The 24,652-nt window shown below is 42.3% G+C and overlaps 7 protein-coding genes across 7 annotated transcripts; 3 read left to right on the forward strand and 4 right to left on the reverse strand.

The window, feature by feature from the left end:
• Nucleotides 1-12: 12 nt before the first annotated feature.
• Nucleotides 13-586, reverse strand: F5B22DRAFT_115319 (uncharacterized protein). Its single transcript, XM_047968826.1, has one exon. The coding sequence runs from the start codon at nucleotides 461-463 to the stop codon at nucleotides 59-61; it is 405 nt and encodes a 134-aa protein (XP_047831367.1). The 5' UTR covers nucleotides 464-586; the 3' UTR covers nucleotides 13-58.
• On the forward strand, nucleotides 587-1,997 carry F5B22DRAFT_115334 (DUF1977-domain-containing protein). The gene is made up of 2 exons (XM_047968827.1): nucleotides 587-1,228; nucleotides 1,303-1,997. The coding sequence occupies exons 1-2, from the start codon at nucleotides 709-711 to the stop codon at nucleotides 1,857-1,859; spliced, it is 1,077 nt and encodes a 358-aa protein (XP_047831368.1). The 5' UTR covers nucleotides 587-708; the 3' UTR covers nucleotides 1,860-1,997.
• Nucleotides 1,998-2,470: 473 nt separating this feature from the next.
• On the reverse strand, nucleotides 2,471-4,982 carry F5B22DRAFT_115342 (protein serine/threonine phosphatase 2C). The gene is made up of 2 exons (XM_047968828.1): nucleotides 4,803-4,982; nucleotides 2,471-4,717 (listed from the first exon to the last, which is right to left on the reverse strand). The coding sequence occupies exons 1-2, from the start codon at nucleotides 4,852-4,854 to the stop codon at nucleotides 2,823-2,825; spliced, it is 1,947 nt and encodes a 648-aa protein (XP_047831369.1). The 5' UTR covers nucleotides 4,855-4,982; the 3' UTR covers nucleotides 2,471-2,822.
• Nucleotides 4,983-7,172: 2,190 nt separating this feature from the next.
• Nucleotides 7,173-9,210, forward strand: F5B22DRAFT_645897 (voltage-dependent anion channel-domain-containing protein; the record flags this gene model as incomplete). Its single annotated transcript, XM_047978656.1, has 10 exons — nucleotides 7,173-7,457; nucleotides 7,530-7,535; nucleotides 7,590-7,623; nucleotides 7,689-7,864; nucleotides 7,925-7,932; nucleotides 8,001-8,150; nucleotides 8,214-8,472; nucleotides 8,524-8,566; nucleotides 8,662-8,871; nucleotides 9,017-9,210. The coding sequence occupies 10 exons, from the start codon at nucleotides 7,173-7,175 to the stop codon at nucleotides 9,208-9,210; spliced, it is 1,365 nt and encodes a 454-aa protein (XP_047831370.1).
• F5B22DRAFT_115428 (uncharacterized protein) lies at nucleotides 9,153-12,530 on the reverse strand. The gene is made up of 3 exons (XM_047968829.1): nucleotides 12,189-12,530; nucleotides 11,718-12,130; nucleotides 9,153-11,657 (listed from the first exon to the last, which is right to left on the reverse strand). The coding sequence occupies exons 1-3, from the start codon at nucleotides 12,326-12,328 to the stop codon at nucleotides 9,427-9,429; spliced, it is 2,784 nt and encodes a 927-aa protein (XP_047831371.1). The 5' UTR covers nucleotides 12,329-12,530; the 3' UTR covers nucleotides 9,153-9,426.
• A 3,644-nt stretch (nucleotides 12,531-16,174) lies between these two features.
• F5B22DRAFT_603899 (uncharacterized protein) lies at nucleotides 16,175-18,021 on the forward strand. Its single transcript, XM_047974773.1, has 8 exons — nucleotides 16,175-16,514; nucleotides 16,644-16,980; nucleotides 17,036-17,143; nucleotides 17,202-17,320; nucleotides 17,379-17,476; nucleotides 17,583-17,624; nucleotides 17,710-17,762; nucleotides 17,822-18,021. The coding sequence occupies exons 2-8, from the start codon at nucleotides 16,668-16,670 to the stop codon at nucleotides 17,893-17,895; spliced, it is 807 nt and encodes a 268-aa protein (XP_047831372.1). The 5' UTR covers nucleotides 16,175-16,514; nucleotides 16,644-16,667; the 3' UTR covers nucleotides 17,896-18,021.
• A 14-nt stretch (nucleotides 18,022-18,035) lies between these two features.
• F5B22DRAFT_654915 (uncharacterized protein) lies at nucleotides 18,036-18,419 on the reverse strand (the record flags this gene model as incomplete). Its single annotated transcript, XM_047979853.1, has 1 exon — nucleotides 18,036-18,419. The coding sequence occupies one exon, from the start codon at nucleotides 18,417-18,419 to the stop codon at nucleotides 18,036-18,038; it is 384 nt and encodes a 127-aa protein (XP_047831373.1).
• Nucleotides 18,420-24,652: the final 6,233 nt, after the last annotated feature.

Genomic DNA, 24,652 nt, shown 5'->3' on the forward strand with positions numbered 1-24,652 from the left:
TCAGAAGGTAAGGCGGGCTTCCCCCACCAGAGACCTACACTAGATACAGATACAGCACTTACGCAATAGGGTACTTAGGTAGTGAGCGAGACGTGCTGTAGCGGGGTGTACCTGGCAGGCAGCTTGAAAGGCCAGCCAAAGCCAGACAAGACCAGGCCCTGCACAGGCAGAGCCACAGCCGACGCTTTGGGCCTTTGGCATGGCAATGGGACCAAGCCACAGCCGAAGGAGCCACGTTTTGGAGAACAGCAGCAAGCAAAGTCCATGGCTCGAAAACAATTGATAATGGCATTGTGGAGTGGCAGACCGAGACCTCAGCAATAAGTAAGGGAATAACAACACAACACCACACCACACTAGGTATTCCACCACCGACATTCAAACCATCGCTGCCAGCTTTGCCGCCTCTGTGACTCGTTTTGACTTTGATTGCCAAACAAAAACCAGTTCTCCTCTTCTGCATGATAACTTTCAGCCAGCCATTCTACCTTATTTTGTATCTACCCTTCCCACTGTCGATATTGATTTGATGTACGCTCTGTGTCAACGATAAGGAGAAGAAGCCCAAGTATCCCCATTGCACCACGCCGACCTCGCTTCCAATTCTAGCCAGAAGTGCAGTCCCTCAGAACCCCGTACGAACCGCGCGCCCACCAGCCTGCTTGATTAGACGGAAACAGCGACCGAGCGCAACGATCGATCCCACCAATGTCGAGCGCTAAAGCCTCCGGCAACGACGCCGGCAATGGCAGCGCACGCTCGCGGGAGCACAACCAGGGGAACCAGGGGCGCGGGTGCACGCCTGAGCAGAAGGCCGCCGTGCTGCGGATCCGGCGGTGCAAGGTGACGGCCTTTTACGAGATCCTGGACCTCGAGGCGGTGCGCAAGACGTGTTCGGACGGCGACATCAAGAAGGCCTACCGCAAGCAGAGCTTGCTGACGCACCCGGACAAGAACGGCCACGAGAATGCCGACGAGGCCTTCAAGATGGTCTCCAAGGCCTTCTCCGTCCTCGGCGACAAGGAGAAACGCGAACGCTACGACCGCTTCGGCACCGACCCCGAGTCCAGGTTTGAGAGCGCCCGCGCGCAGGCCCAGAACCCGTTCGCGGGGTTTGGTGGACGCCCGGCTGGCCAAAGAGGTGGTGGCATGTTCGACGAAGAGATCAGTCCTGAGGAGATGTTTGCGAGGTTCTTTGGGGGAGGCTTCGGCGGACCTTTCGGGGGCGGTAAGTTAACCTCGCCTTAATAACATCATACATAAAACCCCTTGAACAAAGAACTAATGCGTCGGATCCGGTAGGCTTTGACACAGGACCACAATTCGTCTTTAATGTAGGCGGTGCTAGGGGTTTCCGCGTACATCAGTTTGGCGGCGCAGGTCCAAGGACAAGGCCGCGCGCCGACGGGCAGCCAGGACAACCACAACAGCCGGCGTCGGGCTGGGACACCTTCGTCAGCTTATTACCCATCCTATTCCTGTTCGTCTTCCCCCTCCTGACCTCCCTATTCTCCGGCTTCGGCGACTCCCAACCAGCCGTGCCGAACATGGTCTTCGACAGCCCGCTTCCTCCACAGACATACCACAGGCAGACGCCGAAACTGCGCGTCGACTACTTCGTGGACCCGAACGACATCGCCGGGTGGGAGACGGGGAGGCTGCGGCAGTTAGACAAGGAGGCGGAGCTGGGGTTCGTGCGCGTCCTGCGGCGCCGCTGCGAGACGGAAATACGCACGAAGCAGGACCTCGTCGATAAAGCGCAGGGCTGGTTCTTCCCGGACCCGGATAAGATGAAGATCGCGAGGGATTTCGAAATGCCCTCCTGTAAGCGTCTAGATTCCATCGGCATGTCACGGTAGTTTCTCACATTGCGTTTTATTTTATTTTTTCTCCCACAATGGAAACCCTTGTTCTCCCGTATTATCTATTTATGTCCATCTCCCACATCCCATAGAAAAGACCACCACCTACCTGTGATGTGAACGCCGGAAAATTTTCTTTTTTCCTCCCTCTATTATTAGTCTTTTCTTACATCCGGCAGAATGACAGCATGTGTAGAGGAATTTGTCACAAGAGCAAAATTGTCAAGGCGTCCGGGGATAACTATATTTATTTTTATACCTTATAACTAAGGCATGGCGGGCGGAAAGGCGGGGGAAGAAGGGAAATGGGGAAATGGGGGATTTGCTCATGGGTTTTTGAACAGCGGATTCTGCACTCTCATTCACAAATCAACAATTCATGAAATAATGTCTGTTTTTCTTGTCACCTTACCTCGTATAGCGATCACCATCATATATATCATGTAGGTATTCACATCATATACATATATAATTCCGACTTCTCGTCATTTGTAATGTTTACTCCCGAAGGGTTTCAGTTGCGTTTATATAATTAATCCCCCCTTTTCTGCTCTCGCTGTGGTATACTTACAAATGTAGCTAAGTGTTCATCTCGTTTTCTGAGAAGCTTATGAGCATGCGCATACACCCTGGCGCGACAATAAATCCTTGCTTTTTTTTTATCTGCGGTAATGTCGGACACCCTAAATACGTATTATAATATTCCATAACGCACTATTAAATAGGAGCTCGAGAGATGTCGTGTTTGTTTAGGCAGCAAACATCTTCAAGTATCACGACTCTCAAAAGATGCTTGCGACGGTAATTACGCAGCGCCCGAGGTTTATATATACATATCTGGATAATAGCTAGAAAATATTTTTTTCAGGCGAGCTCGGACTCGGTCAAGTATGTCGGCCCGAAATTCTGTGATGGACTGGGCAATATAGCCAGTTTGCAGAAGGCGGTGATGTAGCAGTTCTACCGTCTGCCCCGCCGGGGATCGAGAGCCTCATCCCGCCTGTAATCCCGCATCTCCTTAGTTCCGAGGCTGCCAAGGCCGCCCTCGCTACGGCGCTCCCACCCACCAAGCCTCACAACAAGACACGTCGCATTATCGCCATTATTGCTAACCTCTGTGGCGAATGCCACGACGTCCTTGGATCCTTGCTCTGGCGTCTTGGCTTCCTTCACAACATCGACTATTTCTTGATCGCTCAACGTGCCTGACACACCATCCGACATAAGGACCAAGAAACTGTACTGCGCCGGGCCTAGATCTATGCGCGTTATTTCAGGCTCAGCAGACACGCCCAGGCGTTTTGACGCGATATCTCCGAAGGCGCGAGAGTTAGCAAGCCCTTGGATGCGCTCCTCGCCGAAAGAGTCTGTTATGAACGACGCCGCAAAACGTCGAAGACGATAGGACTCGCCCGGCGAGCTGGGGTGGTGATCCGAAGTCAGAGGCTTGGCGAGACCAGTAGCCGTCTCACAAAGCAGGATTCGTGTATCGCCTACATGTCCTACGAGGAGGGTAGACGATGCGGCGGGGTGCCAAAAAGGCGCCGGAGTCGGCGTAGATATCAATGCCACGGACGCAGTCGAGCCACCCTTGAATCTCATACGCCCCCCAATTCCGTGTCCGGAAGGTGGCATATGATGTGGCTTTCCTAAGATTTCGTCGGTGTTAACGGCCGCATCGGAAACATAAGGGTCATCGGGGTCCTGCTTCTGGGCCTGAGCCGTTACGAAATCTAAATCCGCACGAAGGAACGCGTAGGTAAGGACAGCCTCAACACTAATGGACGCGTCGGGCGTAGTGTTTGAATATTGGGAAACATTAAAGTGCGGTGGGCTGAAGCGGCGGAAATACCCGCCTATAGTGCTCTTGTACTCGTGTAAAAGATCCCTCTGTAATGTCAATGCTCGGTCTAGAGATACTTTGGCAGGGGCTGGGGGGTGTCCGCTTATGGCCTCCGAATGCCGTACTTCATTGATTGCACCATGCTCGTTTACTTGAGGGATATTGGCGTGCGGCTCGACTTCCGTTGGCCCTTTGAACTCCAGGCTGTCCAATTCGCCTCGGTCGTTATGCTCAACCTCTGTTATGGACGGGATTGCTTTACCCGGCTTCGAACTAGAAGTGGGTTTGCTACCAGCTTTCCTACGCAAACTACTTTTCAGGCCAAACTCAGCAGCAGCCTCCTCGATATAACCATGGAGTTCTTCACGTAGGAAGTCGCTACACTGTGTGCCGCCGTGGCCGTCAAAAACTCCAAAGTAGAAAATCTGGGGATCACCATATGGACTATCAGCCGAAGTACCCTCTCCCCTTTTTTTCATTGCGCTCTGGACCAGACTGATAGGAGTGCGCTTGGCAAAGGCCGGCATGTCAATAGTTCCGGCTTGGTTGGTATCTTCATTATATGGACGCGAGCCTCGAGACTCTGTAGCACCAAAGTGATGTTTTGCGCTGCGAAGAGGAATGCGAACAACGGTAAGATCACGCGTCGAGGGCAGATGCGGTGGGGTAACCGGCGCCGCACCCGTGTCACCGCTGTGAGGGGCTGCGGCGGACCTGGGCAGGTGATGATGAGGGCCCGGCGGAGCACGCGAATCTGGGTGTAGGGAAGAGGAGGGGAGATGTGTTACAAAATACGTGTGGAATCCACGCCGTATAACTCGGGGAGATGGCTGGGTTTTGTTCGGAACGACGGGCGCCGCGTTCGGCGCATCCTCGTCGTGGTCTTTTGATCTGCATCTTACGGGTGACTGTTGGTGAAAACGCCGGGTTGAGGACGGCAAGCCGTGACTTGCTCTGTAGTTGATAGATGCGCGGGCTTGGGCCTGGGTTTCACAGAAGGACGCAATGAAGCCTTAGAGGGAGAAACATGTCTCGTTAGCAGCGATACACAGACGCAGACATGCAGTTGAGCGACAAAAGAGCGGCCGCAGACTAACCATATGTATCATTGAGGGACCACCTCTTGGGAGCGCCACGGGGGAGACTCATTATCCGAGGAGCACAGCTCACTTAGCAAGCTACCCATACCCCGTTACCACGGGTTACGAAGAGAATTATGAGAACGGAAGATGGTAATAACGGCAGCAGAAAACAGCCATGGACGACGCTAATGGTGGTAGACTGGTGGCGCCGGATAAGTCGAGGGTTGCAAGCTTCTCGTGATTCGACCACGGAGCAATTCGAGGAGACCCAAAGGAAAAGAGTCGGCTGATGGATGCCGGACAGTAGAGAAGTATGTAGTGACGATGGTGATGCAAGACAAGCCCGACAGTTGGACGGTCGCACTTCGGCGTAGGTATTATGTTCACTCGGCGGGTCCTGGGTTAGGCTCTTTCGGGAGTTTTGGGGCCGCTAGCTTGGTGACGATCCGTATCGGAGCTACGATTCGAACAACGGCGAACAAAGGTCGGCAGGCGCAGACTTGAGATGCTGTGTGCTAAGTATCAGGGAGATGGTTTAACGCATGTAGTCTCGGTAGTAAGAACACCCGTCCACAATCTGCGATGACAACCCAGGCCTAGCGAGCGGCGACCAAGGTGCAGTGACACTTTGAGCACGGTACCGCGCGTTGGGTTGTCCGAAGAATATCGGCGGATCGGGGAATCGGACCGGCAGTGTGTCGCAACCCAATTTGGCTTAGCTTGAGCACGACTTCTAAATACGTTCGTAGTATAACTTATGTACTGATGTACACCTGGGCAGTGTGACGTATGCCTGTGAATTTGGCCCTCGCCATTTACCTACTATGTAGCTAGGTAGACAGACCCTGTGGGAGTAGGCTTGGAATTCCTCGGTATTGAAATCTCTTATATAATAAAAAGGAGCTCAAATGAAAGCACGTTTAGTTGCCTTATATTTCGGGACTTTCTTCAAGACTGGTTGTGGGGTTGCGCCCTGCAAGTATGCTGCAAGCACTCTCGAAGGTAATATGATTTTCACTTATGGAAGGGTAAGGGTTCATGTACATAGTCCTTTCGCGCAGATGTATATGTATAATTTAGATTTGGACCACGCATCATATATTGTATCTCACTTACCCATTCCTGCATCCTAAGGTATCTCTCGAAATTTTTCTCTTCAGATTATCACCAGCGCCTTTAAGGTATGCGCTCTTGATCAAGACCATGAAGCGGACCATTTTAAAAGGGACATCCCTCTTTACGCCAAACGTTTCCATGCCTTTCTCGCACCTGCCTTCTGGGTATTGACTTGGAATTGTGATCTTATGGCTACGGAACTCGGCCCTCGCCGAGCTATCCGTCTGCTACATCAGGAGCAAGACGGAGAATTCTTTGAGTCAGCTTCAGACCCGCGACTTTTGCCCTATTTAATGATATCATTCCAAAAACAAATCCCTCCAAGCAGAACTCAAGTAGAACATGAATGAATCTCTAACCTCGGTCTGATACTATTTTCATAAGAAACAATCCCCTGGATCCGAGAACGAATGCGTGCAATGGTCACCTTAGCGTACGAAACTCCAAAAGAAGAGAAGCTCTACCTCAAGGCAGTATCCATTCAATATGGATACGGTAGCTTGATAGATCAACCTAACATGAATATACTGCTCATAGTATCTAAACGCATATCATGTACCGGCCGTGTTATAAGCGAGCGACACAGCTAGCTAACATCACAGAAATCAGATCTGAGGTTCATATGATGAACACTACCGATGGAATCTGTCAAAAAATGGCTCAAAGGGCTTGCACGTCACGCTCTTTTACAAAGACCAGATCCCGAAGACCTCACCTATCGAACCTATCGTTGGAGCAAAAGAAACACTCTACAGTAGACGTCCTCTAACTCTCTATATAACCTTTAAATAAAAATATGAAAATGCACTTTCGAGATGATGTCGACGGACAAAGGGGCGTTAGATACTATTTTCTTTAGGTTACCTTTAGATTGGGACCATTCCTAGAGAATGTCTATCTACGTCCCGACTCGTTCCTACCCCCGCACCAACAATGCTTAGCATCGGTAACATCAGCACTACCTAACCTGCTTGAGACTCCCCAGTTGACCAGTTTCTCTAGCCGACGTAGAATTTGAAGGAGCTAGGGACAAAAGCGGGTTGGGATCTACAATGGAGATACCCTCCCGGCCTGCTCTTGTAATACTTGAAATTGGGCACCACGTAAGAACCGCAAGAATCAGGTTGGCTCAATACTCTACACCCATATAATGCCGCCCTCGCTTGATCTCTCTATTCGCTGTAAAAGTGCTTCGCTTAGACCGTACTTAGCAGTGACACCGGAATAAGAAATAACGAGACTGATAACAGCAGAGCAAGAGGTTGAGGTATGCCCGACGACTCAGGTCGTCCAGCTGGGCTGGAAACCGTCGAAGATGGCTACGGCACGGCACCTTTAGATGGCAACCGCTCTCGACGACCGCCGTTAAGATCGCAGAATAGGCCTGGAGGTCTAGCGAGAAACTACTCTCACAACCCGTTCCAGCATGCGCAACGGTATAACGGCGAAACAATGGCGCAGATGATATCTTTAGCGAGAATCGAGTCACGGAGGCGCGGCAAGATAGGTATCCGGGACCGGATCTGCTGTTATCAATGGACCTGGTTCACGATGGTACGGATATTCTCATTGTAAATTAAGCTATTGTATTTGGGCAAACAGTGCTAACAACGTATCGCGATCTAGACCATGGTAAGCACATTCTAGTATGAGCAGTCGCGATAAGATGCTTAAACCAAATTGTAGGCAACGGGCGGCGTAGCCAATGTATTGTATTCCAGTAAGCCAGCACGAGAATACCATCATGTCATTATAGAAGAGCGACTCTAACAACATGATCTGCAGTATCGAATACCTACAAACTGAAATGGCTGGAAGACATAGGTGTCGCGTTCTTCCTTCTGAACCTGGTGCTGTTTATCATGAACTGCGTCCTCATAACAATGAGATTCGTAATGGTGCCCGGGAGTTTCATGCACTCTTTCCTCGACGACGTTGAGTCCCTGTTTATCCCTTCAGTGGTGAGTTTTCGAAGCCAGAACAACCGCATCCTTGGCGCAAACAACTAACAAATTCAACAGGTTGTATCGTAAGTTCTATGCGTGCCCCGCCAAGGAAAGTTCACAAATAATGTATCTTCTGACATGAATGGATCAGGATCGCGATAATCATGACCAACATCACTCAATACGGATGTCCCCATACAGGGCCATGGTTGCAGAAAGTCATGGAGGTTCTGTTCTGGGTGTACCTCGCCATCAGCGTAATCGCAAGTACCGGCATGTATCTGGTCTTGTGGTCGACCCAGTGAGCATTGTTCCTACACGACAGCTAAAGGACATGCCCTAATCGCAGGATCTATCTATACAGGACCTTTCCTATTCAAACAATGACGCCTTCATGGGTCTTTCCCGCGTATCCCTTGCTGTTGAACGCTACTTTCGCCACCAACCTGATCTCCACCGATCGAGTAGGCCCAGGCGACCCCAGGAGCAACAGACTGGCAGTAGCCACCACCGCCCTCACGACCCAAGGCACCGGCTTTCTCATCAGCTTCATGATATGCGCTGCCTTCATCTATAGGCTGATGACTCAGAAATTGCCTCGAGACACGCAACGCCCCGGTGTGGTATGATGCGCCTACGTCTCCCCAAGGCTCGAATATCACTAACAGGAATAGTTCATTTCCATCGGACCGCCGGCGTTCACCGTTGCGGGTTTAGGTATGATGTTTTCTCGTCCATGTTCATTCGACATGCTCGCCATACCCTCTTTTGCGTCCGCAACTCACTGTCCACTAACCAGAGTACGCACACAGTGCTTCTAGGACAGCAGGCGAACGACATTCTCCCGCCCGACTACCCCGACAAATCACAAGCAGTCTTCGTCCTGGAACTCCTTTCCACCCTCATCGGGCTTTGGCTTTGGGGGCTCAGCGTATGGTTCTTCGTTGTTTCAGTGGGCTCGTTGTGGAAATACACGCGAAACGGTCATTCGATGCCCTTTCAGATGACGTGGTGGAGCTTCGGTGAGTAACCTACCATCAGAACTCATATTTTTACCATACTTCCGCAACACCACGTATCTTGTCGAAACCATTTTCGAAGTCTCGTCGAAACACTCGTCCGAACAGGCACGCTCTAAACGGTAATTGCTAACTCCGGCTGCTGCAGTATTCCCCAACACCGCCCTCGTGAACGCCACGCTGGCCTTAGCGAAGGCGCTGGGAAGTAACGGACTCCAGATTTATGGGTGTGTGATGGCGGCGGCTCTAGTCCTGGTATGGATCATCGTTTTCGTGATGATGCTGTGGAGTCTTTGGAGTAGGCAATTGCTGTGGCCCAAAGAACTCGACAAGGAGGGTTAAATATGAAGCTTACCAAGCCATAGATTATAATAAGATAGATGCAAGGGAGATAACAAGAAGCTTGGACATATACATTTTAATAACATATTAGATGGCAGCTTTAGTATTTAGATAGGTAGATTGATCGAATAAGAGATTGAGTTGTTTAAGCAACTAAGCGCACCTTAGATTACCGGTAGAAGATAGTAGCTACATGCTCATCACGCCTCTGTAGGATCACTCTATCTCTTCGATTATCGGCTTTACGCGTCTTCCGCTGTCAGCATTTAAAACCGGGAGACTCGGCCGGGTCATGTCTAAGCCTGCAACCTGCACAGCTGGTGGCGGGGCATTTTGACCCTGTTGGTTCGGCACAAGTTGTATGAGACGGAGGCTTTCGAGACTCTCGAGTGCATCTTGGGCATGTTGGCGGACAAGCCCATCTTCATCTGTCTGCTCAACATACCCCAAGACTCGCACAATATCCTCTTCTTTTGTTGTGAAACCCGCACCAAAGCTTGAACCGCCTGTGCCTAAACTGGAGCTAAAGCGGCTTCCACGTTCTCGAGCTTTTCCCAAGGCATTGATAAACGTTAATACCACGGTAACGGCTGCACGCCGCAAGATTCCCGCTTCTAGGGCCCCCGCCTCGAACATGAGAACGTCAAGACTTAGGGCTAGAGCAGCGTCTACCAATTGCGGGGTGAACGAGCGAATGTTTGTTTCGAGGCCGGCAGCGAACAGGGAGAGTGCGGAAGCTCGGATCCGCATGTCTTCACTACCTCGCTTGCTCTCCCAACCAGATACGATGCGTACGAGGACCGCATTGCGGGCTCGTTCTTCGGGCGTTTGCTCTTCGAGTTCCAGATCTATATCATCATCTTCATCGCTCATAGGGAGTGCATCACCTGTGCCGTTTCCCAGTCTAGCTTTGGCTTTCAGTTTCCGCGCGGCGGTTCGCTCAGCACGTTCCTGACGTTCTTTTGTCTTGGGCCGGTGTGCGCGGCGCCCAGCAAGAGCGAGAAGTGCCTCACCAACAGACGCAGCGACATCGCCGGCGAAAGTCTGACCGAGTCTCTGTATGAGTTGTAGCAATGCCTCGCCAAATCGCAAGCGAGTGTCTGTATTTTGCTTCTCTAAGGCATCGACGTACTGGTCTAGTGCCTCTCGAGTAGTTGACCGCGGATGCCTTTCAGACAATTGAACAAATACCTTTATCACTCGCAAGCTGATGTATTCATCGTCGTCGCTAAGCAAGGAGGAAAGCAGTACCAGCGTAGCTGGGATGTCCACAATAGCACTATTGGACTTTATAAGAGTACCGAGGAGATTCAAACCCTCAGAGCGCACAGGTGGTGGCGAATCGGCTTGTGTGATATACTGGAGCGCCAGGTTGTACGTCTTTTTATCTTCGATTTGTCGTTCTGTGGGTGCGGTCGGCCTGTCGGCAGGGTCTTCTAACTCATCTCGGTATTTTAGGAGCTGCGATAAGTTACGAGCAGTATGTGAGACATCGGATTGTCTTGAGAGGCTAATCTTCATCAAAGACTTTTCGATAGAAGCTAGCGTGCTTTCGCGTACATCTTTTCGTTGGAAACTGGGCACAGTAACAACCATATTGAGCAAACTTAGTGCCACAGAGATCGCATCATCATCATCTGAAGACCCGGCGTTGAATTTGCTGAGGACTTTGGTGACGAGCTCGAGCAGTTGCTTAGAATTCGAGATTAGCCTTTCTGGAACTTGCTCCATCATTTCTTGAAGCACTCTAGCTTCAATCAGCTGGGCTATTGGATCCGCCTGGTCATTACTAGCTGCTAATTGTATAGATTTCACGCCTTCATGGGTTCCAAGTGAAGTTTCGAAGAGTTTCAAGAAAAGTGTTGATATATCTGTATCGGATGCGACTTGTTTGAGGAGCCCGATGAACGCTGACACTTTAGAATCCATGGTTTCCAGATTCAGTTGCGTGAGTGATGTGCCTTCATCTCCATGTAATCGTCTAACTTGGATGCGACAATCTTCGGTTTGCTTATAAGCCCACGGCAGTTCGGGCGTGCTAGGTGCGCCACAAAATAGAAGATCATGTATAATATCTAGATATTTGTCTGCGGATCCAGCAAGTTTAAGGTATATCTCAATGAGGGCTTGTGCCGGTTGGCAATACTGCTCGTCCACAAGGGTGGGTGGGAGCGGCCACGACGAGAGAGCCCACAAAGGCATGACTAAAGGGTTAAGTAGCCTCTTGGTCAAGCCAGGGTTAGGATGCGAGTTTAATAATGAAGATAAGCGTCTCAACGCAACGTGCAGCGCATCAGCCTCAACTAAAACTCTGCGTTTCTGAAGGTCAACAACATCATCGGGTCCCGCGCTGAAAACCACAGGTTCCCGTGGGTTCTTGTTGGAAGATAACGATGGATTTATACAAGATAGCATCGGCTCCGCGAACTCTTTCCATCCAGGGGTGCCTTTAGCAAAAGTCCATCATTAGCCATTCGATCATTCATACAATCGTGCATTTGACATACCAGGAGCACCAAGCTGCTTCCTACCCAGAACACCAAAGCCTATAACATAGGCAGCAGTTTTAGCAAGATCAGGGCCGCCACTACCGTCCAATAGAGTAAAAAGCTGAGGGGCAATGCCAGAAAACCATGTGGCGGGCGTTATGGATGCAGGTGGGACGGATAGAAGGTTCGATGCCATCTTCAAGGCTTCCATAGTAATATTAGCACCCTGCTTCTGGGGTGTGGCAGCCTCTGATATCCTGACTGTACTTGATGGATGCACGGAAAAGACAAACTCCAAGGTCGCACGGACGCCATCAGGTCTCTGAGGCAACAGCGTAAGAATATCCATCAAATGAATACGGAACCATTCCGGAACACGGCCGGGCTTTACCAATGTGTTTACCGAAGACAACAGAGCGAAAGTACCTGCCCTTCGAAAGGTTCAGAAAGGTGATAAAAGGAGACGATGAACTAGTCGCGTCTACCCACCTCGATACGAGAGCCATGAATATTCTCTGACCCTCAGAGCGAGACCGTTCGTCAGCCGCAGGATTGAATGCTTTCATGCCATTTTTCTCCAGAGCAGAGACCAACGTCCCCTTCTGCTCGCCGGGCTGTTTGTCATCCATGGCGGAAGCGGGCTGCTATGTCCAAATTACGAGATTGATACAGTTCTCTAAGTAGGAACTGTACCTTTTCTAGAAGCTCGGATCGAGCCGGAGGAGTTGTTAACCTGATTCGATATTAGAGTACATGTCCGCCCGTCGCGAACTCGATGATAGGTCGAAATTGTAAAAGAAAATCGAGTGACGCCACGTGAATCCCGGTGCTTCCATAGGCGACTTCCCGGGTACCTAACCTAAGTACCTGGTAGGTACTTTCTCAGCTAGCTCGCCGCATAAGTAGATTAGGTACCATTTCAGTACGCTAGATACCTTCTGGCTCCCCCCGCAAGGGGTGTGTGGAAATATCTACAGACTAGGTACAGTGAGGTTAACACACTGTGCTGTACCTACCGCTACAGGCAGGTACAGGGGTTCCACGAGACGCGGTCGAGCAGCCACAAATGCAACTCTATATGGCGATCTCACGACTACACCTTTCAACTTACAACCATCTTTCTCTTGTCGTGAGCAAGTATTGCTCTCTGGTTAGAGGGGATAACCTCTCGTATGTTAGGCGGTAGTAAGTAGCGTGTTTTCTAGTTACCTAAGTACCTAATCAATCAAAGGTACCCCCTTGTAGGTAATGCAAACGGGCCAGCAACAATGTCTGCTGAGGGAGTGTACATCGACAAGGTTCTTGATGCTTGACTAATAGCTTGGGACATATCGAACATCTACTTTATCCTGTGAAATCGAAATGTACCAAGTAAGTATGTCCTCTTGGTGTTGAGAGGACACAGGGGCTTCTGGTGTAGACTGCAAACGGGCAATCCTTCAAACAAGGATACCTTTGCTTTTGCTCCTTTCTTTTCCCATGAGGTAACCATACCTAGGTATCTAATTTCTACCCATCTGTACTATAAGACGAACGACAGTCATGTCATAGAGGAACAGCACTGAGATGGTGTCTCAGATGTGATCCGGACCCCTTTACGCTACCTGGCTACCTAGGTAAGTAATCGACTAGTAGGGGTTACTTACTCGGGCACGGTACTGCTGGGTTACAGAGCAAATACAGAGGTGGTCCCAGCAACCAAAGTGCCTGCCACTTGAACGCGTGCACCCATACCTACTCTATTTACGCGCTTCACTGTTGGTTGTCCATTTTCTTCCTTTCTTTCTTCTATTCTTCATACCCATACTACTACCACGTTCGACGTCTGTCTGCTCAATTTTCCAATGTGCTACTCGAGGGGATTTTGGCCGCTGATGTCATACCGAGATACGAGCATCCTCACGATCTTGTCTCTCCAGACTACCGCTCAAGTTGAACCTCTTTCGCCTGTCCTCCTTCTAGCAAGGAACGACTCGCATTCACATACCTCGCACGGCGCCTTCCTCACAGTTCTCCGATTCCCGTTTTCCGAAAGGAATGTCTTTGTACCCCTCGGTCTATCCTTGTCAATCCACTCGACACGTCGCTGCTCAGCGTCATTGCGACATCCTGTGCATGCCGCGTGGGGATCGTCGTGTGAGATGGGCCAGCTGGTTCTGGCTGGGGATTCGGCTGTAGGGAACGGTTTCGGAACTTAACCCTAATAGTTTCCTTGGTTTCCAGTCTTGCGTTTATAGTCGTCTAGATCCACCTTCTAAACTGCTGGTTGTCTCGGTGACTTTGTCCCCCGCTGAAAAGCAGGATCAGATGAACTGCCATCTGGCGGTGGAAGGGTGGTGGTTGGACACTCCAGTCGCTTTATGCGCGTGAGGAACTCTGCTATGAGTCTATTTGGGAAGAACCCCTGGTCCGGGGTCGCTCGTCAGCATTGTCTCGCTGGAACTCGTACTCCGGTCATGAGGGATCGTACTTGTGATGCTCAGCCTGCTTGTCTGTCGGGAGTTGAGTCGGGTTCAGCTTGCTGTCGTCGATTAGACATAATGCTGGCTTTCTACGCCGCGTCGCGCCTCCGAGAGTACATGGGAAGGGCGTAATCTTTGGCCACATACAGTCAGAGGATTGGGCATTTCACGATCCTATTCGCCGTTAATCTTCTCGCCGGAATCGTCTGTCTACAATCCCTAAGTGGGATCAGGCGAGCGAGGATTACTACGGCTTCAACAGAAATGCTCAACCTTTGACCAAGACATGCCTCTTTACTGGTCCTGGGTACCCAAGTCTCTCTTGTCGCATCTAGTCACCGCAGCTGTCGGCATCAAACCCGGCTCCCGTAGAAGCGTTCACCGACCCAGCCAACCCGTCAGTCAAGCTTGCCAGCTCCTGGTTCTGCATTACGGCAACAGCCACCATTGTATCCTTTGAGAGATCCGACTGGGCGCATTAACTTTCTCTTGTGGGCTTGTCCCACAATGACGGAGGACGCCATGTGCTTCAAATTGCCACCCGGTGATTGAAGCTTCCTCGCCTTGTCCCAACAGGGCCAGGTTGAGACGATAGTGCGGATTTTATGGATGTTTTTGACCGTACGCAAACGCCTTCCTAGCTGCTCACATAAGCTCGACGGAAGCGAATCAAAAACTTGTCCCTGTTGGTAGTGCGTTCATACAGAAAGAGGTTCTCTTGGGCGGATCTGAAGACATAACTCGCGTTGAAGCCCGCCGGTATCATGCCAGCCCTCAAAGAGGGTGCTACATTCAGTTGGAAATTGACAACAGTGGGAAGTATGGATACGAGCAAACTTGAAGGTGTAGTTCCCTGCATTGGTTCTTGTATCGGGACCCATCTCGAGTTGGAGTCAAAGTTTCGTGCTTGTCCGGTCCTGAACCAACGCAGGTTGACAACGCTGCACAAGCAAGCTCTAATAAGTAATTTTTTGTTCTGCAAAACTTGGGACACTTTTTGAAGCCAGTCCAAGGCTGCTCTGATCTAACAAGTCTGGGTTAATCTGACCGGCTGGATTAGAACAGCCCCCTTTTCAAGGGATAAGTTTTATTGAGCTATACTCTTTGGGCTGCGTACTAATAGTTTGCTAGTGACTTCACTACACAAACCACTCGATATACGACGTTTTCGATAATCGTATTATAACCTTTTAAGATCCTAGTTCGAGCGAATCAGTCTTTGCTCGCACACAACGCGATGATCATTCTACCAGCTCATGAACTGCAAACGCCCTTAGAGAGCAAAGTTATGTATTCGCTCTATACAAGGAACTCGGCAAGGAAACTGTCCTATCCCACGAGCCACACGATCTGTATGAGCTAAAGCTATATCTTTTTGGTATGCTTCATGCACAGAAAGGAGGTCATATACCGGAAATGAAGGAGGGCGGCCTATTGAAGTACTCGGCTGACCTAGCAAAGGAAGTATTATATAGGTACAAGACTGGAGTGCTGTGTTCTTCTTAAGTATTGATCATTTATTTTCTCCAAACGCGTGTGTATTGATAAAGAAGCTTCTCACTACCGGACTCATGTTCATCAAGGGACGTCCGACTAGAAACTCACAGAGCAAATGTTGCGCTGTACCTTTTCTCGAAATCCTATATATATCGTCCAATGGGGAGTAGCTACATGCCACATTGCGTTATGCTAGGAAGGGAGTTACTAGTTTTTATCAAAGGGCCATATCGGAAGATTTACGTTATATACCAGCTGAATAAAGGCAGCCTATAATTATATTACTATATAGAAACGCGACTGTTTGGTGTTTATCCTTACATAAGTGTGGTGTTGAGTTCTCTAAGATCTGATGATTTTCACCAATGATCGTCCCAGCTGGGGATACTACTGCAGTACTACTGTATGCACCCCAGGTTAGTTCGAGTTGCCCCTGTCTCAGGTTGCCTACAAGGACCATTGGCGCTTGCAACGAAGCTCGCCATGGGAAGAAAACCTTGTCTTTAAAAATTGCATGATATCCCAGTCACGAAGAAAAAGTGCAGCCAACTGTGCCAGCACATTTATTTCAACATATCAACCCGACTAATTGACGCCATCACCGCCATCACCGCCGTTGCCTTCAATGCTTTTATTTCATTTGGGGACTCTAGAATAGTTGAATAATACATGCTGCACGTCTCAACTCGGTTTGAGCAAGGGGTTCCTAGTAGATAGCGCACCTCATGGCCAGGGTTCTCCGCCAAGTCGAAACCTGTGCGGTTTTACCAATAACACTCAAGCGACCTCCAAACGGCCCTACCAATTCTAGGTGATCTGCATAGCACATACACGCCCCATTATGGAGTTTATATATGTAAGCTATCGTCTTAAAACGCTTTTTGATAATTCATATTCTCTTCAACTTCTTGGTCTTCATATTATTGTGTCGACTGTATAATTAATATCTTTTTCTATCTACTCATCCCTTTTCTATTCTCGGCAGCCGGTCCTGCGTGTGTAGATCACTATGGATTCACAGAAGATTGAATATAATGGCTTTCATGAGAGCACTCAGTCAGATTCAAGGTCTAGCACCGAGGTCGAGTCTTTGATGGGCGACAAGAATATGTGGCATGATGTGGACCTCGGCAGTCCGATACGGCAGACGAAGCGGGATAAACTATTTTCGACACTCAAATCCTGGAGGTGGACCTTTGATACTGTGCTATTACTCGTCATCGTCACATTGCTTGTTCGCGACCAATGGAGACAATCTGCAGTACTACAAGATGCGAACATTTGGCAGTTTGGACAGGATTTTACTGGCGTAGGCCCAAAGTGTAGGAGACAACGTCATGAGAAACAGAGAGAGAATTCAATGCTGACGCGCGTTAGTCTCCTCGAAAATCACAAAGTTTGCGCCAGATGAATCATATGCGCCGAATGATACCGCCGAGTTCTTCACTGACGAAGTACTCGATAAGTGGAATCAACTCATGCCACGTAAGTCCTGATCCGAAAGCCATTCCAAGCCTTGTCTCGTACGCTAATACGCTCGCAGTTGGTATGGGTTTTGTTTGGGTGAACGACACCGAGCAATACCACGATCTCCCGACCCCAATAATGTGGCCGGAGAAGACTGTCTTCACCACATCTGCTACGCATCAACTTCATTGCCTTGTATGTACTGCTTTCTGCACGGGAGATGTCTGTGAGCTGGGGGCTAATTTAGGATCAGTTCGCCATCGTCCAGACCTATTCGGGCCTGACCTCTGGCCATGAAATCCCCGATGATCATCATTGGCATATGATTCATTGTTTTGATTATTTACGACAGTACGTGTTCCCGGATTTATACATTCTGTTGTGGTGGTTAATGTACTGTTATCTCATTCTCTTAAATCCTTCTGGGTGGAAACCTCTAACATATCAAACCTTATAGGGCCATTATGTGTAGCGCAGATATGGCATTGGAGGGTTTAGAGTAAGTAACAACCTGGGCAGATCACTCTCCCCCAAGACCACGTTCGATTCCATCGCAGGCTGTAGTTGCTAACGAGAAATTACAGAACGACATTCCCAGACCACAATGGAGGCTCAGATGGGTGGGACTCGAAGCATGGTAAGCTCACTCCCAATCACATACATAGAACGGCCATTCTTGCTAACGCGGTCATATAGTCTGTCGGGATTGGGATCAAGTCAAATCTTACCTGGAGTCTGTACGGGCTTACGATGATCAGCTAATCTACTAAATCTAAATCTCATATAGAGATCCCTGAACACAAATCACATTATTGCATACGTCGAAAGGTGTTATTAAAATAAAATTAGTTAATTCAAGTTCAATTGAGGGGATACTTATCTATTGATAAATTGGGATTTGTTGTGTTAGTTAAAAACCTAAGTACGGGACGGACGAACAGTTATTGGTGATCGCGAAAGACACGTCATCTCGAGTTCTCTTTTGGATCTCCTCATTATCTTCGTCTCTCTCTTTCGCCGCTGCCTCCTTCTCGGCTTTCTTCTTTGCAATCGCCTCTTCATTCTCCTTTTTCTTCAGCTCTTCTTGCTCTAACTTTGCTTCTCGGGGGTGGCATACGTCGCAGATGCCATCGCAAAACGGAAAATCGCGAACCACGTCGGGATTACCGTTTATAATGCGCTCTCGGCATTTTTCTCGTATTCCGAGACGAGCGCTCAGGCAAGTGTCTACAGAGATGAACTTGCAATGCCCCCAGTAGCAAGAACGATATATGTAAGCTTTGCAAGTGCACATTGTGTTAGCGTAGATTAAAGATACGAATAGGAAGGGTATTGATAGGCGAATACGGTAGAGAGGTTGTTAACACTACCGAGGAGAGATTGGCTGAGTACGGAATCTGACTGAAGAATTCATTGGTGTTATTTATATTCTCCGCCTTCTATGCCATTGTATATTTGTTCTTTCATATATTTACAAGATCGCCTTTATTTGAAGACAAGCGCAACGGCTTTGTAGAATCGTCTTTCACAAGGTTATTGTTATCGGCGCTTATTGCACCCGGGACAATGTAGACATGATGACAAAGTACCTATGGAGGACAAGTGCTCGTCTTACATACCGACTATTAGAGTTCATCACATTTTCCCATTGCAAGATGATCATAGCTTCATATTATCAGTCAGGTTGTTTACCTAATACCTAATTAGGTAATTCACCTGCAGGGTATTAGTCATCTGGGTATAAGTTATAAGTTTGAACCTTATAATGGGTTCGATAGGGAACCCTTTAGGGCACCCTATAGGGCACCCTATAGGGCAGCGGCTAGGTCTATATATAACAGGTTATCCCCACGGTTAGGAAAACCATATTCTATATTCCTATTTATATAACTCTCCTTCTATATTGGATAATTGAATAACTTATCCATTTATCCTACTTATTAATCATCTTCTGAACTGTTTATTAAGATATATGCAATTACCTAAGCTAACCTACCTAGCTTTCGAAAGGTTATAAGCCCGGTATAATTACATATATATTTACCGGAAACGAAAACCCCTTTTAACCCTTTCGAACTACCCTTTTAAGACCCCTAAGCTACCTTTTACAACCCCTATTAAATCAATTAAGCTATAATTAAGTTAATTAAGCTATACTTGAGCTATAACCGAAACATTTTTAATCGAAATTGTAAAACCTTTACTTTCTTTATAAAAAAGCTACACTTTCCCACCCCCTTACCCCTATAACCCTATATATCCAAACGTACTATATATTATATAAGGATAAATATATTTTAATTAAATACTTATAAAATAGTAAAGTTTATAAGCTTTATTAATTATCCTATTTGGAGAATAAAAGTAAAGGTAATCTTAAAAAAGGATAACTATTACTTTATTATTATAAATAGAAATATTAATTTATATAAAAAAGAAAAAGCACTTAATATTATTTAATTATTATATAAGAATACCCCTTTTATATATCTATATAATATTAATAACCTAATTAAAGTATAAAATAAACTAAAAAATCTATATAATTTAAAAGGCTTTATAATTAAATTCCTTACCCTTAAAAAACTATTTAATACTTCTTTATTTTACTTTACTTTTATAAAAGTATATTTAAATAAAGTTAAAGAATTAAATAATAACTTAAACTAAAAAGATATTAAATTACTTAAAAAGGTAATAATATCCTAGGTATTATATTATTTAAATAATAATTATAAAGGATTAATTAATAACGCATCTCCCACTTGACCTAGCCACCCAATTGACCTGGCCACCCCCCTAGCCCATACAAATAACGTCGGTGCGTTAATCACGTGATAATTTAATAACTCTGCGAATACTAATTGTATAAAATAATAAAATATACCATTAGATTCGTAATAAAAAGAGCTATTTAACGGTACCCTTTACTAACTTTTACGACTTTTATTCGCGGAGTTATTAAGCAATACGCTAAAGTAAGCGCTAAAATAATCCTTGCTTAGCGCTACTTTAGCGTATTGCTTAATATCTCGCTTAATAAATTTTATAAAAAATAGTAAAAAACACCGTTGGATTCCCCTTCAACTAATGGATTTAACAGTATTAATTATTAAATCATACGATCAGTATTCGTAAAGTTATTATAGATTGAAATAATAGGATTTTATATAGGTTAAGGGGGTGGCCAGCTCAATTGGGTGGCCAGGTTAAGTGGGAGATGCGTTAATATTATTTAAAATTTATAAAAGGACCTTAACGCCTATACCTTTAATATACTCTTTTTAATATTAATTAATATATTTAAATTAAAGAATTATAATAATAAGGCTATAAATGTAATAAATAAAGCTAAAAACGTTAAAAAAGTAAATAAAAATAAGTAATATTTATATTATAAGCTTAAAGGTTATATTAAAAAGGAATACTATTTTCTATACCTAAATAAGGCGTTAAAAAATTAGAAAAATAAGTAAAAGATAAAAAAGAAGAAGGATAATATTAAGCTTAAATAGGAAGAACGTGAATAAAAGCAGAATAAACAATTAAAGAAATCAGAGAATTTTAAAAAAGTTAACCAAACTAAAGACCTTATGGACTTAAATAATATATTTAATAATAAAAATATAACTATTAAAGATATTAACTTTAACCCTTAAGTTAAAACCCTAATAAATAAACCGGATTATAAAAATAAAAAAGAAAAGGATATAAAAGTAAATAACCCCCTTATACCCTTTATAAATTCTATAACTAATAACCTTAAAATAGATAGTTTAAATAAAGGAACTAATAAATATATTTACTTTAATAATTAATCTATTAATATAATTAAAAAAAAACTAATAAAAAATTAAATAAAAACTTAAAAACTTATAAAAAATTAAATTTTTATAATAAAATAATTCTATTTAAAATAAATAATATTATTATAATTTATATAACTTATAATAAAGATATTCTTTATAATTATAAATTAATTAATAGGTTTATTAAATAGGGAAAAGTTAAAACTATATATATAATTAAAATAGGTAAATTAAAAGGTTGTTTTTAAAATATTAAAAAATCTTTTAAATTTTATAAGGTTTATTATATTTTCCAATTAAAAATAAATCTAATAAGTATAAAAAAATTTAATTATATTATTATTATTATTAATAATTTAATAATTAAAATAATAAATAATGCATCTTCCACTTAACCTGGCCACCCAATTAACCTAGCCACATTTTTAACCTTTATACACACATTTGAAAATATCTTAACAATTATTCGTACAATTAATTTAAACTAATCTAAATCTGAATTGCTAAACGTTTTTATAATATTTTTGTAAGTTTACGTATTATAGCTGGGTTTGCCATAAGCTCTATAATGCCAGGTATAAGTCTCCTTCCTCCTTATATAATAACTACTTTAACGTATAACGCGATTTTCTACTTTAAAAATACCCCGTACCTTTATTTAATCCCTAATATCTTTAACAATAAAAAATCCTCTACTTTATAATTTAATTTTCTTTATATAATAACATTTATTAAGCTTATAATTTATTTTATAAAAGCTTTTAACCTCTCCTTTTAATAATATAAAATAATATATAATATTAATTATATTATATATAATTTAGCCTAACTTTTTAATAATAAATATAAAAAAGCTATTTTAATATTATATAATCCTTTATTTAATATATTTAAAAAAGGAATTAGCTTTAATTAAATTATTTAAAGTTATAATTATATAAAAATTAAATAGTATTAAAAATAAAAGATTAATTTAAAGTATAATTAAATAATTTAATTAATTAATAATATAATTTAAATTATATAATATTAAACCTATTCTTTTAAATCCCCTTTATATATTATTTAAAATAATTACTTTATTAAATATATAAAAAAATATAATTATAAAATCTTCCTTTTAAATATAGGTAATATATATTTATATAAAGCTTTTAATTTACTTTTTATATAACTATTTTAAAAGGTTAAATATTTTAATATTAAATAGTTAAAAGTAATAAAAGGAATAAAAAAATATATAAAAAGTAATAATATTATTTTCTTTATAATATAATTTAAATTTATATAAATAATAACTTTTATAGCTATTAAAAAGAAAAAGGTAATAATATCCTTTTATATAAAGTTTTATATATTTATTAAAATGTTTAATTTAATTTATAACTTATTTATTTATTATTTAATATATTATTATTTTTATATTAAAATATAAAGTAATTTTTCCTTATTAAAATAATATATAATAAAATAATTTAACTATATAATAAAATTACTTAAATAATTATAAATTATTTTAAATTATTTAATTAAATAACTTATAATTTTTATTTATATTTAATTAAAGTTATAATTATTTTAAATATAATTTTATTTATTATAAACCTAATTTTATTAAAGTTATAAATATTTTTTTTAAACATTATTTTCATTTATTATCTTTTATATAAGGATAAATTAAATGTAATATTTAATTAGATTTTTATTTAATACCTATTAATAATTAATTTTTTAATTATAATACGTTTAAATGTTTAAAGTTTATTATATAAAGTTTAATGTTTAATTCTTTCTAATTAGCTTTTAACCCTATAATACTATTAATTGGTTAGCTATATTTCTTATATAACTATATAAAGGTAGAAATAATTTTACTATAAAATTAAAAATATATTGTATAACGCATCTCCCACTTAACCTGGCCACCCAATTGACCTGGCCACCCCAATAACCTATATAAAACCCTATTATTTCAATCTTTAATAACTTTACGAATACCAATTGTACAATTTAATAATTAGTACCGTTAAATCCGTTATTCAAAGGGAAATCCAGCTGTATTTTTTACTATTTTTTTTAAAATTTATTAAGCGAAATATTAAACAATACGCTAAAGGGGCGTTAAGCAAGGATTATTTTAGCGCTTACTTTAGCGTATTGCTTAATAACTCCGCGAATATAGATCGTAAAAATTAGTGAGGCATACCGTTAAATAGCTCTCTTTATTACGAATCTAACGGTATATTTTACTATTTTATACGACTAATATTCGTGAAGTTATTAAATTATCACATGATTAGCGCACCGACGTTTTTTGTATGCGCTGGTGGGGTGGCCAGGTTAATTGGGTGGCTAGGTCAAATGGGAGATGCATTAATCGATTTTTCTTCGTCCAAAATTAATTGGGCTTTTAAAGGTAGTATTTTACTTATTAGTTTAAAACCTTTTATTCGAAGAGCAAGTATTATATAAGGAATATTATAAATAATAGCAATATATTAAATAAATAATTTTAAATTTTATTTAATAGTTTAAAATATAAACTATAGGTCGTTTTTTTTATAAAGGGTTTTTATAATTATTAGTAAAAAAATAAGGGATTTTTTTTTATATATACGAAGGTTAAAAATATAGCTAGGTTAATTAAATAGCTAGGTTAAGTAAAAGATATATTAAAAGAAATAATAAATTATTAATTTAAAAAAAGAAAAATAAAGGTTTTTTTTATATTAAATTATATATATTTATTAAAATAGTTAATTTAATAAAAAAAGCTATTAATAAAATTAATAAAATTATTTAAAATAACCTTATAAAGCTAAAAAAAAAAAATACTTAATTAATAAAAACTCCTTTATTTAATAATAAATTTTATAAATAGTATATTTATTTAAACTATAATATATTTCCTACTTAACCTAGCTACTTAATTAACCTAACCATATTTTTAACCTTTATATATACATTTAAAAATATCTTAATAACTATTTATACAATTAATTTAAATTAATTTAAATTTAAATTATTAAATATTTCTATAACATTTTTATAAATTTATATATTATAGCTAGGTTTATTATAAACTTTATAATGCTAAATATAAGTTTCCTTTCTTTTTATATAACGATTACCTTAATATATAATATAATTTTTTATTTTAAAAATACTTTATACTTTTATTTAATCCTTAATATCTTTAATAATAAAAGATCCTTTATTTTATAATTTAATTTTTTTTATATAATAATATTTATTAAACTTATAATTTACTTTATAAAAGTTTTTAACCTTTCCTTTTAATAATATAAAATAATATATAATGCATTTCCTATTTAACCTGGCTACCCAATTAACCTAGCCACCCCCTTAGCCCATATAAAAAATGTCGGTGCGTTAATTACATGATAATTTAATAACTTTACGAATATTAGTTATATAAAATAATAAAATATACTATTAAATTTATAATAAAAAGAGCTATCTAACAGTACCCTCTATCAATTTATACGATTTATATTCATAGAGTTATTAACCAATATGTTAAAGTAAGCGCTAAAATAATCCTTACCTAGTGCCCTCTTAATGTATTACTTAATATCTCGCTTAATAAATTTTATAAAAAATAGTAAAAAATACTGCTGGGTTTTTTATTAAATAATGGATCTAATAATATTAATTATTAAATTGTAGGGCTAATATTAGTTAAGTTATTATAGAT

This window comes from Xylaria bambusicola, assembly GCF_022495145.1.
Source record: "Xylaria bambusicola strain CBS 139988 unplaced genomic scaffold F5B22scaffold_17, whole genome shotgun sequence".
NCBI lineage: Eukaryota > Fungi > Ascomycota > Sordariomycetes > Xylariales > Xylariaceae > Xylaria > Xylaria bambusicola.

Excerpts from the sequence above, each read along its gene's own strand:
- F5B22DRAFT_115342 (XM_047968828.1), bottom strand. The coding sequence starts at position 4,854 with ATGAGTCTCCCCCGTGGCGCTCCCAAGAGGTGGTCCCTCAATGATACA. Across the intron at positions 4,718-4,802 it reads GTCCCTCAATGATACATATG|GCTTCATTGCGTCCTTCTGT; the intron begins GTTAGTCTGCGG and ends TCTCCCTCTAAG.
- F5B22DRAFT_115334 (XM_047968827.1), top strand. The coding sequence starts at position 709 with ATGTCGAGCGCTAAAGCCTCCGGCAACGACGCCGGCAATGGCAGCGCA. Across the intron at positions 1,229-1,302 it reads CGGCGGACCTTTCGGGGGCG|GCTTTGACACAGGACCACAA; the intron begins GTAAGTTAACCT and ends CGGATCCGGTAG.
- F5B22DRAFT_115319 (XM_047968826.1), bottom strand. The coding sequence starts at position 463 with ATGCAGAAGAGGAGAACTGGTTTTTGTTTGGCAATCAAAGTCAAAACG.
- F5B22DRAFT_115428 (XM_047968829.1), bottom strand. The coding sequence starts at position 12,328 with ATGGATGACAAACAGCCCGGCGAGCAGAAGGGGACGTTGGTCTCTGCT. Across the intron at positions 12,131-12,188 it reads TTCATGGCTCTCGTATCGAG|GGCAGGTACTTTCGCTCTGT; the intron begins GTGGGTAGACGC and ends AACCTTTCGAAG. Across the intron at positions 11,658-11,717 it reads GAAGCAGCTTGGTGCTCCTG|GCACCCCTGGATGGAAAGAG; the intron begins GTATGTCAAATG and ends CTTTTGCTAAAG.
- F5B22DRAFT_603899 (XM_047974773.1), top strand. The coding sequence starts at position 16,668 with ATGGATTCACAGAAGATTGAATATAATGGCTTTCATGAGAGCACTCAG. Across the intron at positions 17,625-17,709 it reads ATGGCATTGGAGGGTTTAGA|AACGACATTCCCAGACCACA; the intron begins GTAAGTAACAAC and ends GAGAAATTACAG. Across the intron at positions 17,763-17,821 it reads TGGGTGGGACTCGAAGCATG|TCTGTCGGGATTGGGATCAA; the intron begins GTAAGCTCACTC and ends GCGGTCATATAG.